This window comes from Lactuca virosa, chromosome 8 (genome assembly GCF_052849685.1).
Source record: "Lactuca virosa cultivar CGN04683 chromosome 8, Lactuca_virosa_CGN04683_v6, whole genome shotgun sequence".
NCBI lineage: Eukaryota > Viridiplantae > Streptophyta > Magnoliopsida > Asterales > Asteraceae > Lactuca > Lactuca virosa.
Window position 1 is genome coordinate 243375956 of NC_136433.1, and position 18614 is coordinate 243394569.

Sequence of the window (18614 nt, forward strand, 5' to 3'; positions counted from 1 at the left end):
AAGTAAAGATTTGAAAAAAAAAACCTGAACTCCCAAAAGGCACCAGCTTTTGGATCAAGAGTGTTTTATTTAAAATAAATCTTAAAAGTTGCTTTTAGGTAAGAGTTTTTTTATTTAAAATAAATGTTGAAATTTACTATCTAGAGTTTTTATCAACAGTTTTTTTTTAATTAATGTTAAAAGTTACTATCTAGAGTTTTTATTATAAAGCCTGTTTTATTTAAAATAAATGTTAAAAGCTATTATCTAGAGTTTTTATCATAAAGATCATATAAAAGTCTAAACTCTTTAAAACATGAACGCGAACGTAACATATCTTTATAATTTATGTTTTTATCATATTATATGTTCGAAAACACAACCGTTCGCCGAATTTTGGGTGCACTATATACTACTTGTTTTGATTTCAAGAATTTTATTTTGGGTTTTTCAGAAGCATAGTTAATATTAATACAAGACAATATTATAAAAATGGTTTGTGTTGTTATCAAAATTATGTTTTAATTTTAAAAAGTTTAGTGGTCCAACAAGTTCAATTTTGGATATTTTGTGTGATTTGGTCCTTATGGTTATCATCTTTTTCTGATTTTGATCCATACACTACCTGAAACGACGAATATGTTTTTAACTGGTTCTTTTTTTTTTTTAATTCCGTTTAATTAATTTCCAATTATTTTAATTAAAAACACCAAAAATACCCACCCACCTCTCTCTCTCTCTCATGTCAGTAATGACCCACCACCACCCTTCAACCTAACATAAACCTTCAACCCACTGCCTCCACCATCTTGCCATCATTGTCAACCATCGCCACCTCAAACTCTTCAATCAACCGACATACCTTTCATATTTGTCTATTAACTCTAAGAAAACAATACATCGTCGTTGGAGCTATGGTTTGCAGAACGAAGTCATCGCTAGAGCTATGGTTTGCAAAACAAAAACGGTGGACGATGATGTTGTTGGATTAAGTGTCTAAGACAATAACTGAATTGGTATATATTTGTATTAAAAGCAAAGTCCTTTTTTGGTTTCCCTCAAAACTAGTAATTGGCGGAATGATTTTCGGAGAGAGAGGTTGATTTATTGATTTATTAATAAATATCAATAAATAGTTTATTAATATATTATGAGATTAATATATTAATTAGAAATAGTATTATTTAATTTATAATTAATCATAAATTAAATGGAATTAATTAGATTAATTAAAAGTGCAAGGACTTAAGCTGTAATTGTTCAATAGTTGACTAATAGAAGAATTCTATATCCTTCCTAGGGGGAACAAAATTTAGGAGCTTCGTAGGGTTTCTAGAATGTCTCATGTTGATAATAAGGAAACTAGATAAAACCACATTTTGAAATAATATTATTTTATTTCAAATTAGGGTTTCTAGGGTTTTCCTATCATCTATAAATAGGATCTCCTGGGTTCCTCTCCTCTCAAGTCTTCCATTGCTAGGGTTTGGATACAAACCATTAGAGACATCAAGATTTTGGTATTGGCTTTCCAAGCAAATTGAAGAAAGGAATTCTTGATTTTTTACAATAATAATCAAAGAGGTATGTAAACCTTAATCCTTGTAATTTTGATTACAGTAGGCTTGTCTTATGGTTTACGATGTTCAACTTTTTTAACGCTTTCAATAGAGAAAACTTAGATCCAAAGTAGGTTGCATGTGAACTTAAGGGTTAATTTGTTTTTGCCACGTGTTTTAATTATACCTATGTAAGGTCACACATTATTATCTAATGAGTCAAACACTCTACACATCCATCAACGTCAGCATGTACTCTACCACCAGCGTCGACGTATAAAGCTTATCAGTGTCAGTGCATAGCGTAGTTATTCTATGTAATCTTTTGTATATTAGATAATGATATAGATATGTATTGAATAGATCACAAATCCAATATCTTTGTGATAAGATCAGTTCTTAGTATAGATTAGACACTGATTTCACCTCACCGTTATTGAAACAAACCATTCTTTCCTTTATCTTCTTAATAAAACTTAACAATTCACTGTGATATACCACACACTGATGAAAGTTTGAAACTCTGTGTCGATGGTTAGTCTATGTACCGTAGGCTATCACATGCACCAATCCATTCTTTCCCTTATATTCTTCTTTAAAGTTTTATGATTCAGCGTAATGTACCATACGTTGATGAGAGCTTCACAAATCTATGCGGATGGTTAAGCTAAAATACCACAGCTTATCACATGCCTCATGCCAATGTTTCCCTTTTTCTTCTAATAAAAGTGATATATGAATCAGCGTATGGAACCACATGCTGATGAGATCTCGCAATACTATGTCGATGAATGGTAGTTTAAACCTACACTATTAGGAGACATCACAAACTTAACGTTTCAAGGAACTCACTGATCGCTTACGCTAATGTTCATTTCCGCTGATGACACGTCACCTGTTTTAACGGTAACTTTTTGGATGACGATTGAAAGATCCACCATTATCTTGGGATACGAGATTTTTGCTGCACATATATCATCATTCATGATTACGTAAAAGGGAAGAAACTTTTTGGGTATATAATGGGAATTCTTCATTCTAGGTCACTTTTACAAGCAATTCAAGCAATTAAGCTCTCTCTCTCTCTCTCTCTCTCTCTCTCTCTCTCTCTCTTTCAAAAAGTCTCCAAATCGTCATCTTCCTCAAAACTTTCACCATGTCAAAGCCTCTGTATGAGTTTTCCCCCAGCACCAATGTCGTCAAAGGTCCTCATGCTCCTGACCTTCACATCATCATTTAGTCGACCAATGTGGCGTTCTCGGACGAAATCTCAAAGCAGTTCATAAAGTCAGGAATCGAAGATTTTGTTCAACTACATCAAGAGTTGTCCTCTACGATATGCATTCTACGACTTCCCGGATCCATGTTACCCTAAACAGGTATGTGATTTCTACTATTCATGCTTTATTAACACTGATGATCAAATCATCACTGGAACCATTGGAGATGGTCAATATAGGGTTATTATTGATGTGGAATCCTTTCGAACTGCTCTTCGTTTTCCTCGATTTCAAAGCTACTCTGAAACTCCTTCTAAAGGAAGTTGCAAATCTGTTTGTGAAAAATTAAGGTATAATTTCAAACTTCAGGTCCTCACTGGTGATCCATATAAGAACACAACTCGTTAGTGTTTTAGTGTAGGATGGAAGAACTTAACAGATGTGATTGGCAAATGTCTTGGACACAAGACTGAAAGTTTTGATCAATTGAATCTCTTTGAGAAAAGGATCTTATAATCTATTGTTTACAACCAAACACTGGATTTTGCTCAACTTTTTATTGATCAAATGATTGACTGCATTACTGGGAACAAGAAACCATTGCATGTTCCCTATCCACGTCGGCTTGGACTGATCTTAACTCGTAAGGATGGCTATGTTGAAAGTCATGGAATCATCATTCCAAATCCTGATCTTTCCTCCAAAATCATTAATGTAGGTCCATCTAAAGGAGATTTGCCTATTACTATGAGGATGCAAAGATGGATTGAGAAAACCTATGTAGTTGAATCCTTAGATTCCAAAGAGGATGATGAGAATGATGGCAAAGAAGACAATGATACAGACGCTGATAAAGAGAATATTGGGGATGATTATGACGAAGGGTCTAATGGGTTTTGAGCATAACTAAAAATCCTATGTGTTCATGCAACCCTAATGCTTTAGATCTAGGTTTTCACTAGTTGAACATGCAAACTTGAATACAAAAGAGAAACCCTAATATGCATCTATAATAATCAAAATTAACCTAATACTAGGGTTTAGATACATACCTCAATTGTTTATAATAACAATTAATCCTTGTAGATCTTGAACTCTTGAGAGCAAGTGCCTCAAATATGACACCTCTAATGGCTTACAAACACTCTTTGCAAGAAGATGAGAAGGAGAGAGGAGGAGATTACACTAGAGTTTCGGCTATGCTAGGGTTAAAAGCAAGTGGCCGAAAATCCCAAGGGTCAGGCTCAATTTATACTTGAGGTTGCTTAGTCCCAAAGCTAGGGTTTGCAAGTGGAAACCCTAATTTCCTACTAAAGGCCTAAGCAGCCCATAGACTCCTCATCTAGAAGCCTTAGACGAAAACTTATAGGGCCTCCCTATAATTTTCGTCCACTCCTATCTAAGGAGTCCAAGAGCCCTATTTCACAACTATCAATTAATTGCAAAACAGCCATGTACTTTTAATTAATTCCTTTAATCCCAAAATTAATTCTAAATTAATTTCTGATTAAATATTAATTAAATAACTTGATTTCTAATTAATATATCATTATGATAATATATTAATAAATCATTTATATCAATTCTATCATATGATTTCTGAAGGTATCCTTAGCCCTAATATAGCATTCAATCCTCATACCAATCATACTACTCATAATAGATAGGTATAGGTAATTTGGGAACCACTAACTTGAGCTTAGTTGATTGCATGCACCAAATCCATTTCTCTTTATAAAAACCTTTTCAGAAACTTAATTCCTTTACAAAAATCTTTTTAGAAACTTATTTTCTTTCAAAATATTACCAATTCCTCAGTTTGAGTTCATTCACACCGAAAGTGTGCTCGAATCCCTCAAACCAAGGCTCTGATACCAACTTGTAATGACCCAAAAACAGTGATAAAATTTTTCGTTGAAAGTTAAACAAATCATCCACCAATTGTTTCAAAAGCCAACAACAAACCATAATATTCAAAACATCAGAGTATAATTATTCAATTTGCGGAAATCATGAGGGGATGATGTTGTCCCATCACGTCGGACCCTTCCCTTTCAAATTGAAAGTACCTGAAACCATAAACATAACTGTAAGCATAAAGATTAGTGAGTTTCCCAAAGTACCACATACCACACACACAAGATAATGAATACTATGGGCCGAATCAAAGTCTTACAGTCACATTCTGCCATGGGCCAAATCATGGTCTTTCCTTGCAATGCCGAGGGCCAAATCCCGTTCTTATATATAAGAGCTAGCGGCCAGATCTTGGTCTTTCATACAATTTCCAGGGGTCAGATCCTGGTCTTTCATACAATTGCCAGGGGCCAGATCCTGGTCTTTCATGCAAGTATCACAAAGACAACTAACATTACACATAACAAGGTAATGAGCCAACATTGGTTCCTTCGACCCATGGATCTAGTGAGGAGACTCACCTCACAGCCGGATGCACACTGAATAATACGTTGCTCCAGAATCGACTTTACTCATCACCTTAAAAAATTACAGTGACCAACACTTAAAATATAGATCAAAATACCCTACATACCCCTAGGTCAATCTTGGTCAAAATCTGGGTCAAAATTAAAAGTCAAAGTCCACCCAACGAGCCACCACGTCGTGGCCTCCTTGACCACATCGTGGTCGCAAACCGCCAAAACAGACGATCTGGACCAAGTTACCACGCCGTGGCGACCTCAACCACGTTGTGGTGATGCGTCGGGACATCATAACCCATTAAGTCCTTTTTCCCTCAACTAGAATGGTCTTGATGGGTAAAGTTTCCAACTTTATCCCTCAAAACCCTTCCATAAGCCAAACTCCCCACACAACCACTAATGGTGACTTAATGCAACACGATTCCCATTAAGCACCAAATCCTTAGAGTCGCACCTCTAAATGTTCTAGAATGGTTTCATGCTCCAAAATGACCTTAAAAATCGTGGCTTTATGGACTTGCATGTCCAAAACACCCCTTTTCCATTTTAGGGCAAAAATAGGGTTTAAAGACTAAAATCTCATGCATGACATCAAAATTTGATTATAATCTAGATCCAAGACACTGCTTGCTCATTTTAACCAGGAGATTCATAAAGTTGCAAACGTTATGAGATCCCATCACTTAATTCCATCAAAAACATGGAAAGAGAAGACAAAACAAGAGATCTAGCAACATGGCAAGAAAAAGGTTGAGTCTTGGCACTCACCAAGGTCCAAGATATGAGCTTAGCTAAACAAATGATGCCGTCCACGAAACCACATCACCAAAAGCTTCCTTCTCCTTCAAAAATAACCAAAATGCACCAAGAATGATCTCACAACTTCAATGGGGGCTTGGTTTAGGGTTTCTGAGGTTGGAAGGAAGATGGAGGCTGAAACCCTAGCCTTAATGTTCCTTAAATAGGGTCTAAGACCCAAAAATTAGGGTTTTCACTAAAAAGCACCCGACACGCCGTGGTGTCTCAGGAACACGCCATGGTGGGTCATTAAAAGCCCGCGATCCAAACTGATACGCCATGTCGTGGTGGTGCCCCACCACGCTGTGGCCACTCCCATAAAAAAAACAATAAAAATGATTCATACATGGATCAGATGTTACATCTGTTATGAAAATGAGCATTTTTATTCGAATTTTGGGATGTTAAAAGAAGAGGGTTAAATCAAGAGACTTATCTTGTTCAAGCCGGAGATACAAGATATGCCTCACATTATATAAAAATAATAAGTTTGAAGGATTTGTTTCCGGATGTTGTCAAGGTGCTTAATTATGTTGAAGAGGATGGATCTATTTTACATACCTGAAATCAAGCATACAATATTTTGTCGTATTTCAAGACACTTGATTTTCTTTTCTATTTAAACTTGGTGTTGGAGATTTTGGTCTCACGGATACCTTTTCTAGACATCTTCAAAGAAAGGATCAAAATATTTTAGAAGCGGCTTCTTTGGTGCAAGTAACGATTAAAAGTTGAAAGCTTTATGAAATAACGAGTTTCCTTCAATGTTGGAGGATGTATAATTTTTTTGTCATAAACATAAAATTAAAATGTGGAAATGTCTGAAATTTATGTTACTCCAAGAAACCGTAGAACCAAGGTTACTAATCAACATCACTTTGAAGTAGATAAATTCAGTATAGTTTTGGATATGCAAATACAAGAATTTGGGGACCGTTTTATTGAAGTATGCACGAATTTGCTAGATTACATGGCAACTTTGAGTCATTGTAATTCATTTTCTAAATTTGACAAATCAAAGTTGGCAAAACTAAGTGGGTTCTACAAAATGGATTCTAATGATTCGGGGACCGGGAAACATTGTTCTTTTCTTTTGATTTATAGATTATTAAAGTTGACTTTTGTTTTGTCCGTCGCAACCATAATCGTTGAAAGACGTTTTTCTGCAATGATGCTCTTGAAGACCGACTTACGTAATAAAATTGGTGATGATTTTTTGAACGATGCTTTTTTAACGGCATCATAAAATTTGAACGATGTTTTGATTTGTAGTGTAGAAATATAAGCATTTATGAATGTTAAGATTGAACGAGTGATAAAGCGTTTTTCGGAAATGGGTAAACGAAAATGTCAACTTTAAAATGTAAGACTTTTGCGATAGTTTGTTATATCTAATGAAATCGTAATTAAATAAAATTATCTTACTATCTTTTATCTGGATTGTTTTTGTGTTATCCTTTATAAAAGTTTCTGATTCCGTCATATATATATATATATATATATATATATATATATATATATATATATATATATATATATATATGGTAGGGTTCAACAATGAACTATTTTAAAACTTAAAAACCAAGGAATCAATATTTTTGTCAACTTTTAGAACTTATTTTATATATATATATATATATATATATATATATATATATATATATATTCATAATTTTACATCCTTTTTCCATTTATATTAATTTCGATATAAATTTTTATTTATTTTTATTTTTTTTACTTTTTTAATCTGTTTAGTTTCACAGTGCGAATCTGAACAGATCAAAAAAATATAAAAGAAATTATATCGAATTTGATATCAATGGAATGGGGATAAAAAGTTATGATTCCTTGTTGAACTTTTATATATATATATATATATATATATATATATATATATATATATATATATATATATATATATATATATATATATATGTGTGTAAATCAATATTTTATAGATTTTTTGTGTTTCGAACATTTTCATGATAAAATTATACAGAGAAATTTGAAAAGAAAATTTATGAAGTGATGTTGGAGAAGAAAATGACATATGTTATAAAAAGGAGACCAATTTCGTATAGAGTAATGCATTTTTTTTAAATAAATTTTCAAAAAGTATCATTGTTACTTTTTAAAAATTTATTGAGTTTCTAGTCGAGCGGTATGTAATGTTATCTTCTATCTTTGAGATCAAAGATTCAAATATGTTAGAAACATAGATTCAATTAGGAGTAGTTCATATGAATAGATTACATTTTCCGTTCAAAAATTGTTATTTTAAAAAATATGGTTAGTATGTGATGTTTTGTTTACAAATATGGTTATCGGAATAAATATTCTAGACTTGTTTTTTTGATAAACCATCTAAAAATAAAAAATTTATTTAACATATATCGCATATTTGTTTACTTGTTTTATAAGTTATGTTATTTTATTATATGAAGTCAATTATTATAAAATCGTGAATTGAAATAGAGCATAAATCTGTAGAATATGCCCATTTTAGAATTCTCTAATGTAAAATCGATCGCGCCTAAACACATGGAAAAAGCTAATTACGAGGTCACGTAACAACTTCATGCAACGACCTCATTGACCGGTCAATGTGACCGACCCCTTGGGACTCCGAAAAGCCGCTTTCTTGTTGCCGTGTCACTTTTTCTGATCTTCCCACGTGGCATATATACCTCCAACTCCAAGGCGTTTACGTTTTCTGCGGCAAGTCAATAATTTTTCACCAATTCGAATGACTCGAATATGTAAAATACCATTTTATTGGTCAAAATAACTTGGATTATAGCATTAAAACACTAAATCTTTTACAACAATTTATACTGCATTAAATAATTAAAAAATAAAAATAAAAAAACTTACAATGACATGATATTAAAAAAATCAAGCTCGATTATGCATTCTCACTTTCTCAGTATTTGTTAGTCTATTCAAGCTTTTAGTATACAAGAAGACATAACTCAAAAGATACTTTTTATTTTAAAAAAGATTTTTTTTCCTAGAAAGTTTTTAAGTTTAGTTATTCGATTAACGAATATTATTATTAATATATTGATCACTATCATTTTAACCCACAAGTTACTTCATTTAAATGATGGGTTTATAATGATAGGATTAGGATTATGGAATGGTTGAACACACAAACACAATAAAACAAAGATCTGAAAAAAAAGCACAATAATTAAACTGTAGTTCACTCGAATCGAGCTACCTCCATGGATGAATTAGAAATAAATTTATTTTATTGACGACGCTAATTATACATTTTCTATTTAGGATTACAATAATTCATATGAAATCTATTTATACATACGAGTTGACCTAAAATGAACAAATAAAACAAAGTCCTGACAACAATGTTGACAAATCTAGCAAATGATATGGGTACCACCATTTTGCTTTAAAGCTTCGCTTAGACTAAACGGTGTGGGCAACGCCATGTGCGTTTTTGTCGACGTGGCAGGCTGGTAACGACGTTACCATCGGGGGAACACCGCCCCCTTCCCATTATGTGATCTTCAGTGGCCATGGAAACGAGCTGCAACGCCATTTTCTTTTTGATTTCTCTCTTTCTTCCTTAGCTTTTTCTTCACCTCAACCCCGTTTCTTAATGGAACACCACCTCCAAAATAAGTGGTGGAGATGAAGAAGCTTTTCGTTGCTTACCTGGACTCATCACTCGGTTGCCCACACCGAGTGGTCTTATCAGGCTATAGGCCTCGCCCTAAGACTTCGCTTATAGTTTGCAGCTTCATAGGGGAGCAACACTCAACAACTTCACCAAACGCATTTGCCCCGAGTCTTCAGTTTACGGATTAAAGCATTGGATTCTATTATATATGAAGTGCTCAAATAAAATAAGGTCAAACGGAAGACCGGACTCTACAACACAACATATAAATATTCATATAAATATCGATACATATGTATTGATTCAAGTTTCAATGTGAATATGTTAAAAGGTTGCTCTTTTAGAGTTCTATTGTCTTATTAGAATATGTTTTTCTAAATAATAATACCCAATCATGTAATACTTTGATATTCTCTTACATGATGAACTCATTAACATTGTAAGCAAACAAAAAGTTTACTTACAATGATTTGACCATTCAAAGTTTAATCGCCTTTCTCATGAGAATACTAAATTTAATCACATTCATTTTAAGTGACCCTAATATTATTATATGTATTCCTTTCACTCACAAAAAAAAAGTCAAATCATTAGGGACACACACATTCACATAAGAAGGGTACACAAAACAATTGGAATGGTACCTATACAATTAACCTATTAATAGATGGAAAATTATATATGTACCCCCTCCCCCCTTCCTAAGTGCTTAGTATAGCCCTTGTGAGTGGAATTGTATTTGCGTATCTCTCATGATTTGACAATTTATATGAGTTAGGGATATACGAATAATATCACCTTAATAGAATGGTTCTTTTCAAATGTATCAATCAACATTATACAAAATCACATCACAAAATTAAACTATTAAACTATAATTTAAGATTTATAATAAAACAAAACACAACAATTATAAACATTTCAGTACATTTTTTCTAACATATACAAACCTTTAACTTTTAGCTAAATTTATAAATAAAATCAACAAGCCAGACCATATTCTCCATCCCCTAACCCTTTTTATCTACAATTCACATTTCTCACATGAAGTCTACACTACTTTGTCTATACCTACAAATTAAAGCTCAACTACCCGCCAAAGTCAACCTTTCTACTTTTACACTAAAGATATGATATCTTTATAATTCCAATTTTTGAACTATAAAGTCAAGATATAGACAAATTATATGTAAATAAAAAGAAATAATTTAATTAGTTCTAATTTACAATAAATACTCTTAAAACCGATAACTTAATGATAAATATGTTAAACTTATAATCAAATAAAAGTTCCATAATGAAATGTATTATTCTTGACGTGTTATAATTATATAACATAAAATTTAACCGCTAATTTCGAAAATATTTTACTTTAACAAAATTATGTACAATATGGTTCTAAGATATATATTTAAAAAATGACATTCTCAGTGAAGCCTATGAATTAAAATAATTCCAAAATTTATATCACAAATACAAAAAATCTACAATCAAAACAACTAAATTAATATCGAAATTTTATTATGTGTCTTATTTCTTAAAATATTTTTTCTGTATGATCCGGATAATTTTACTATAATATTTAATATTTATGTCTGAACCGTATCAAATAGTATGAACCGTATCAAATAGTATCATTTTAATGAATCTTATTATATTCTTTCAGTATGATCCAAATCGTATATTGTAATCTTACTATATTTTCGTAGAAAATATTATTTTACAGTAAATATATTATTTTTCCTCTTATATAGATGGTATATATATTATCTTATTTTTAATCTTTATGTATTCTTTGTTTGACAATGTGTATTATCCCATTGCCTTCTTTTTACATGAGAGGGTATTATTATATTGTAATTTTACTATATTATCTTGTTTGATCCATAAAATTTCATTATCATAAAGTAGTATCTTACTATATCATCTCTACAACCGACTAAAAGTATTTCAATAGCAAAATTCCTAAAAATAAAAACATTAACCCGGTTTTATGTCTTTATATATTTAAAGACTTTTCCAACAAATCTTATTAAAATATGCCCACTTTTTTGATAAGGATAAACATCATACTGCTAAAATGTTGTCGATGAATTATGTTAATCGAAGGACTTATGCTATACACGACAATTTCATTCTCTTGTGAAATTTAATTTGCACAGGACGACACCGTTTTTAACCCGAAATAGAAAACAGATAAATTAAGAATTTCTCCCTACACATACTATATATAGAGAGGGTGAGAGAAGGCATGAATATGCACACAATGTATGCACATAGCGGAAGGCACACTGCGTATCAAATTTGAAGATTACGTTCTTCAATCTTCCTTTTATAACTTGAAAAGTGATTCAATCGGATCTCGAAAGAATTTTGGGGTTTTTGTTGCTTAATTTGATTTACGTAGATAAATATATTTTTGATTTTGTATCAATGGTGACGGTGGATAACGAGCGATGTGATAGTATGAGTATGGAATCGAAGCGGCCGTCCACGGCGGCGATGAATAATAACAATAACCGGAATCAGATACAAAAGCTAGAGGTTTACAATGAGATTATTCTGCGACTCAAAGAATCCAACAGCGATGAAGCCAAAGAACCTGGTTTTGATGACGAGCTCTTTGCGCACTTCAATCGTCTTCCGACAAGGTATATGTGAATTCCATTAATCTTCTTTTTTTATTGAATAGCCCTTCAATTTCAAACTATTTTTTGATAATAGAACCACAGATGATCAGAACGTAAATACAGATCACATTTGTAAATAAATTTTATGTTTTTTTAATGTTGATTTGGATTGAAAAAGGCGGAATTAACATTTGGTGTTGAAGGAAGCAGATTTTGTTTCTTCGATCTTCAGACACTTTTTTGTCATCTATCATTGATTGAATGTATTCATCGATTTTCTGCGTAGCAATTTGTCTATGTTTATTAGTTTTTCAACTATTCTATATAAATCTTTCCACATTATATAATATTTTATATGTTGTGTTTGTCTGTAAGTGGATCTGCTTAACCTAGGGATTTCTTTGTTTTTTAATACAACTTGGATAATATATTTTAATATTTTCTTCTGGCGGGTTGGAAATTAAAGATGAATAATTTATTCATATCATATGTGATGCATTTTCTTTACTACATTGAAGGTATGCACTTGATGTAAATGTTGAAAGGGCAGAAGATGTACTCATGCACAAGAGATTGCTGAGTTTAGCACATGATCCTGTTAATGGACCTGTATTCGATGTTCGCCTTGTTCAGGTTTGTTTATTTTATACTGTGTTTGACATGCATTAGACTGTGTTTGACATGAATTAGACTGAAACTTGAAACTTATGTCAATGAGACAAAAGTTGCAATTTTTTTTCCCACCCAAAAAGGTGAACAAGATGGGATGCCCTCCCTATTTGCCTTTTCATGTTAATATTATTTTATTAATTATTATAATCTTTCTCATCTTAATAATTCTTTGTGATTGCATAGCAGGTCTAAATTGTATTTGCCCATATGCAGGTTTCTCAGAGTTCAGAAGATTCAGTCGACTGCAGCTCACCTGGGAAACAGACAACCCAAAGGTACAAGTTTAGATACCTACACATTATGTCCTGAATGATAGAAAATGACTATTTTACCCCTCTGTGTAGAATTAGTGCCGAATAAAATGATTGTTTGATCAATCTTATGAACAAAAAATCTGAATGACGAAAAATGTCAACTTATGAATTACATAAATAACAGATATTTGATACAACTTCATTGTTATGAATTATTTAACTTGTTTGACCAAAGATTTATTTAATATCATTCATTTATTCAGCCTGTTAAGTCCTAAACAAGTATTGCCTTATTTTTCTTGTTCATTTCTGTCTCTTTTGATATTGAGATCTTGAATGTTGTTTTCTGATGATATATTTTATGTCAGCATTCATCCACCACCTGCCTTTGGTTCCGCACCTAATCTTGAAGCCCTTGCACTTGAAGCAAATGGAAATAATTCTGTAAATAGTCACATAGACATTCCCAGGTATATTAACTATGCTGATTTATTTGCACATATGCAGCCTTTCATGTTGATATATAACACTAGTTCAGTATCATTCATGATGTTGTATTGTTATTTACCTAATAAAAATAGTTCAAAACTAATCTTATTATCTTTGAAATCTATGTTATTGAAGTGCACTATGAACTTAAGCACCAAAAAACTAAGAGACAACTAAAAAGTTACAACTTCTTATGATATTGATACAAGATATTAACTTCACAAATCATTTTGAATGTCTTTATGCTTCTTTAACTCACTCTTGTTAAAACTAATTTATTTCATGCTTTATGATCTTTTACATACTTCCATTTGTTTAGATGTTAACATGTTTAAGATTCTTGGACACATTATTAATAGATAATATAGTTAATTAATTAACTTTCAGTATTGTAAAAGTATAATGTTTATTCTTGGATAACTTACTCTATAATTTTTTATTATAATACAGGCCAATGCATGAAATTACCTTTTCAACAGATGACAAACCAAAGCTTCTGAGTCAGGTACAAAAATTTACAATTTTTTTTGATTTAGTCCCACACAAAAAGATAGGACCAGGAATTGCCCTTGATCTCTCATATATTCAAAAGACGTAAATGTCCTCCTCCTCATCATTTTTTGCACATGATGAATATTTGGATGTGTAAAAAAATGCAGTTGACAAGCTTACTGGCTGAAATAGGACTGAATATCCAGGAAGCACATGCTTTTTCTACAGTAGATGGATACTCATTAGATGTCTTTGTTGTTGATGGATGGGCATTTGAGGTATTTTCTTCTTCTCCTTTAAATCTATCACACATATAGTTAGTTTCAATTTACTTATTTTTAACTCCATAAGTTTTGTATTTAAAAAAAATGGACAATGTCACTAAATTGTAAACAAGTTTCATGCTTGTTCCATTTGGGCACCTCAAACTCATTTTCAAGAGGTTTAAACTGAAACTTTGTTATCATCTAATTAAATTGTTGCAATTAACTTGCCACGTTATACGTCCACATCAGCAAAAAGTTACAAAATTTCATAAGAATGAAACAGAAAATACAAAATTTTACTACAATGGAACATAATTGAAATTTCAGTGGTTAAACCTGTTGGTTATTATTTAGTGACATTATCTCTTTAAAAACAATCATAAGTTTTGTACTATGTCATTTTTTATCTGTTGTTTTTTTATAGATGTTCTTTTCGTATGCATTTTTAGGAAACTGAAGAGCTCCGAGATGCAATAGAAAGAAAACTTTCTAAGCTTGAGGTATGTAATTGCAGAGAGTTTGACTTGATATTGTAAGTCAATGAGTATGAGGTTGACTATTTGACTTCATTCTGATGCCTATACAGAAACAATCTTGGAAAGATCAGCAAGACCAAAGAGGAAAAAGTTGCCAAATTGATCACTTAAGAATACCAAATGATGGAACAGATGTTTGGGAAATTGATCCTCAGTTTCTGTCTCTTGATCACAAAGTTGCATCTGGATCTTATGGTGATCTGTAAGTCTTCTCAAATTAAATCATCCTTTTGGTTTTTGATTTTGGCCTAAATCTAATTAGCCTTTTGATTTTTCATTTTTTTAAGAAAGTAGGCTCATACACACCAATAAATATTCACTGCAATGAAAATAACATGGAAATCATAGTCTTTACTTTGACTTTGACTAAGTTGACTATCTTCTTCTAGAATATGTAAACCATAGGGGAAGCCTAGAAGGTTTATTAAACATATGATGACAATATATGTCAATTACTTCACAAATAATTATCAATGGTGATTTACATATGTAAAGGAATATCCTAATTCTTACATGTTTAGTAGAACCTTCATTTATTTTGGGATGAAGGGGTATTAATTTATTACACATTCTTTATTCTTTTAAATGCTGACATTTTGCATGTGTTAATAATTTAGATATAAAGGTACATATCGTAGTCAAGAGGTGGCTATCAAGATGCTTAAGGCTGAGCGTATAGACACAGATATGCAACAAGAATTTGCCCAAGAAGTTTATATCATGAGGTTTGTCATCAATACCCACTCAAACTTTTTGATGAGGAGGGCATTTACGTCAATTTCACAAGAGATTGAAATCTAGTCCCTATCCTACCTTTTTGGGTCAGACAAAAAGTTGCAGTTTTTGTCTCATTGACATCAGTCTTAGTCAAATTCCTGACAAACATAGTACAACCTGTTATGTCATGTCATGAGTAACAAATTGGGTTTAAATATTTATGCATGTTATTTCATCCGAAGTTTATAAATTTCTTATTATAAAACTTATAGAAATGTGTTTAATTACTATATGCAGGAAAATCCGACATAAGAATGTTGTGCAGTTTATTGGAGCATGTACTAAACCATCAAGCTTGTGCATTGTAACTGGTAATTTTTAATTGATTTTTATTTTTCTCCATGTTATTTTTTCATGGGTAGTTTTTTAGTAAGTGTATAAATTTGTACAGAATTCATGAGTGGGGGAAGTGTGTATGATTATTTGCACAAACAAAAGGGTACATTTAAGCTTCCAATATTACTCAAAGTTGCAATTGATATATCAAGGGGGATGAACTACCTGCATCAGAACAATATTATACACAGGGACCTCAAGTGTGCAAATCTTCTCATGGATGAAAACGATGTAATCATCTTCTTTAGCATTCCATATAGCATTTTTTTAATCATTTAATATTCTTACTAATATTTTGTATTCAGGTTGTTAAGGTGGCTGATTTTGGAGTCGCAAGAGTGAAGGCTCAGACAGGTGTCATGACAGCAGAAACCGGAACATATAGATGGATGGCTCCCGAGGTGCTTCATTTCTATCAATCTTACTTCATGTTGCTTAGTTTGTTAGGCTTTGTACTGTATTTAACGTGCATTTGACTGATACTGACACTGCACAGACACAGACATCAATGAGACAAAAATTACAACTTTTTGTACTACTCAAAAAAGTGAGACAGACTTGACAGTCCTTGTCTCACCTTTTTGGATGGGACAAATTACTATTTTGTCCCTTTGACATCTGTCTCAGTCCTGGTCCTGGTCCAGTGCATGTCAAACACAGTATGTTTGGTTGGAATTTTGATGAAGAGTTTTTTTCATGATACTTTTTTTACAATGAAGGTTATTGAACACAAACCGTATGATCTCAAGGCAGATGTTTTCAGTTTTGGGGTTGTTTTATGGGAGTTGCTCACTGGAAAGGTATTTTTTTATTTTTTATTTTTTTTCACTTTTGGTATATTTTATGTACATTGATATTCACGTATTTTGTATATTTATTTTTCCAGCTTCCATACGAGTTCTTGACCCCAGTACAGGCAGCTATTGGAGTAGTTCAAAAGGTAAAACATAAATCATTAGACTGTTTGACAAGTTAGATGAATGAAATATTTGAGTCTTTGTATTTATCTATTTAACCTTATAAATTTCCATTTTTATAGTGGAAAATTAACATATATGTTCCAACTTTTCAGGGTTTAAGGCCTACTATACCCAAGAACACACAACCAAAGCTCGCTGAACTTCTTGGGAAATGCTGGCAAAAAGACCCAACTTTAAGACCAGACTTCACTGAGATAATAGATATCCTCAAGAAAATAACTATTGAAGTACGCAACTTATATATTTTACTTCATGCATAACACAATTTTATCAATTTAGCCACTGAAATATTACTATAATAATCATGAAAAAAAATTAAACCTTGGATCCTATTTCCAGGTTGAAAACGCAGAGGACAGGCGGACAGAAAAGGGATCGGGTCGATTCCTATCGCTACTTAGGCGGGGCCATCATTGAACTAAACCTCGTAATTTACTATTTACTATGGCATCTAAAATGGCTTGTTACACAAGCCACTGTACAGTAATATACTTAATTATCTTATTTCCCCTTCTCTTTTTGGACTAGAAATTGTCCAACTTACAAAAAAGTACAATTTTCGTTGCATATACTTGCAAGTAATTATTACTTTAAGCAAACTTACCTTACCTTTTTACCAGTGTGGGTAATCAGTTAATCACTATATATTTGTTTACATATAATAGCAATGTATTTATGTTTTTTTACCCATAATTGCAACTTACGAGTGACAGCGATATATAACCCACGATAGCAATCTGCTTACATTTATTAACATGTAAATAGCAACATACCGATAATAGCAATATGTAATGACTAAATTGTATTATCCATATTGGTAGGAAAAATGTAAATGCAGATTGTTATTATGGGTAAAAAATTAGGTAATGTTGTTGGTAAAAGAAGGGTATCGAAATATAAGTATGTTGGTATCATGGGTATAGAGGATAGTAAATTGTTGATAGAAAAAGCAAAGTATGTTGCTAGATTTTTTTAATCTACATTTGTAAATGAGGAACGATAGATATCAACTTTGTATGAATTAATCCAAGTCCATTGTTGTTTGAATTAATCCCAGAATAATCATTTTATTACCCCTCTAAACTTAGGTGTTGATTGTATTTGTTTCGCGAAACCTTTCGAAACACTTCTTTTATTCTCATAATCTCAAATCTTTACTTTTTTCAATTTCCAATAAAAAAAAAACACCGTCACAAGCATGCGTCCGTACAGGAGCAAGAAGCTATACCAATTAGGATGTCATGGCTATTGTTGAGCATACTCAAAACTCAAACCCTTCTTATTTAGTCCTACTTTGATTTATATGACAAGATCACCAATGAGAGAAAGGCCCGAGGCAAAAGACGTAAGTTATTTGAATTGAAACACAATATTGACAAATTATGTGGGCGATCATGAAGGGCGCTTAAAAGCACGTATTCCAAGTACGAACATAAATCGTCTTTATCAATGTGGAACTTGGCATGAGTGTAACCTTTACATTGATCTCTTCCATTCTAACAAGATCATTTCCTTTATCCCCTAGGACACTGAGAAATGTTA

General features: G+C 32.1%; 1 protein-coding gene across 1 annotated transcript; it reads left to right on the forward strand.

The window, feature by feature from the left end:
• The first annotated feature begins 11882 nt into the window (after positions 1-11882).
• On the forward strand, positions 11883-17641 carry LOC145133050 (serine/threonine-protein kinase STY46-like). The gene is made up of 16 exons (XM_079067994.1): positions 11883-12291; positions 12789-12903; positions 13156-13217; positions 13565-13666; positions 14136-14190; positions 14345-14455; positions 14893-14943; positions 15030-15181; positions 15597-15704; positions 15994-16067; positions 16148-16323; positions 16398-16493; positions 16812-16892; positions 16979-17032; positions 17165-17299; positions 17412-17641. The coding sequence occupies exons 1-16, from the start codon at positions 12074-12076 to the stop codon at positions 17487-17489; spliced, it is 1668 nt and encodes a 555-aa protein (XP_078924120.1). The 5' UTR covers positions 11883-12073; the 3' UTR covers positions 17490-17641.
• Positions 17642-18614: the final 973 nt, after the last annotated feature.

Coding starts and splice junctions, on each gene's coding strand:
- LOC145133050 (XM_079067994.1), top strand. CDS start 12,074: ATGGTGACGGTGGATAACGAGCGATGTGATAGTATGAGTATGGAATCG. Junction 13,218..13,564: donor GGGAAACAGACAACCCAAAG/GTACAAGTTTAG, acceptor ATTTTATGTCAG/CATTCATCCACCACCTGCCT. Junction 17,033..17,164: donor CTATTGGAGTAGTTCAAAAG/GTAAAACATAAA, acceptor CCAACTTTTCAG/GGTTTAAGGCCTACTATACC.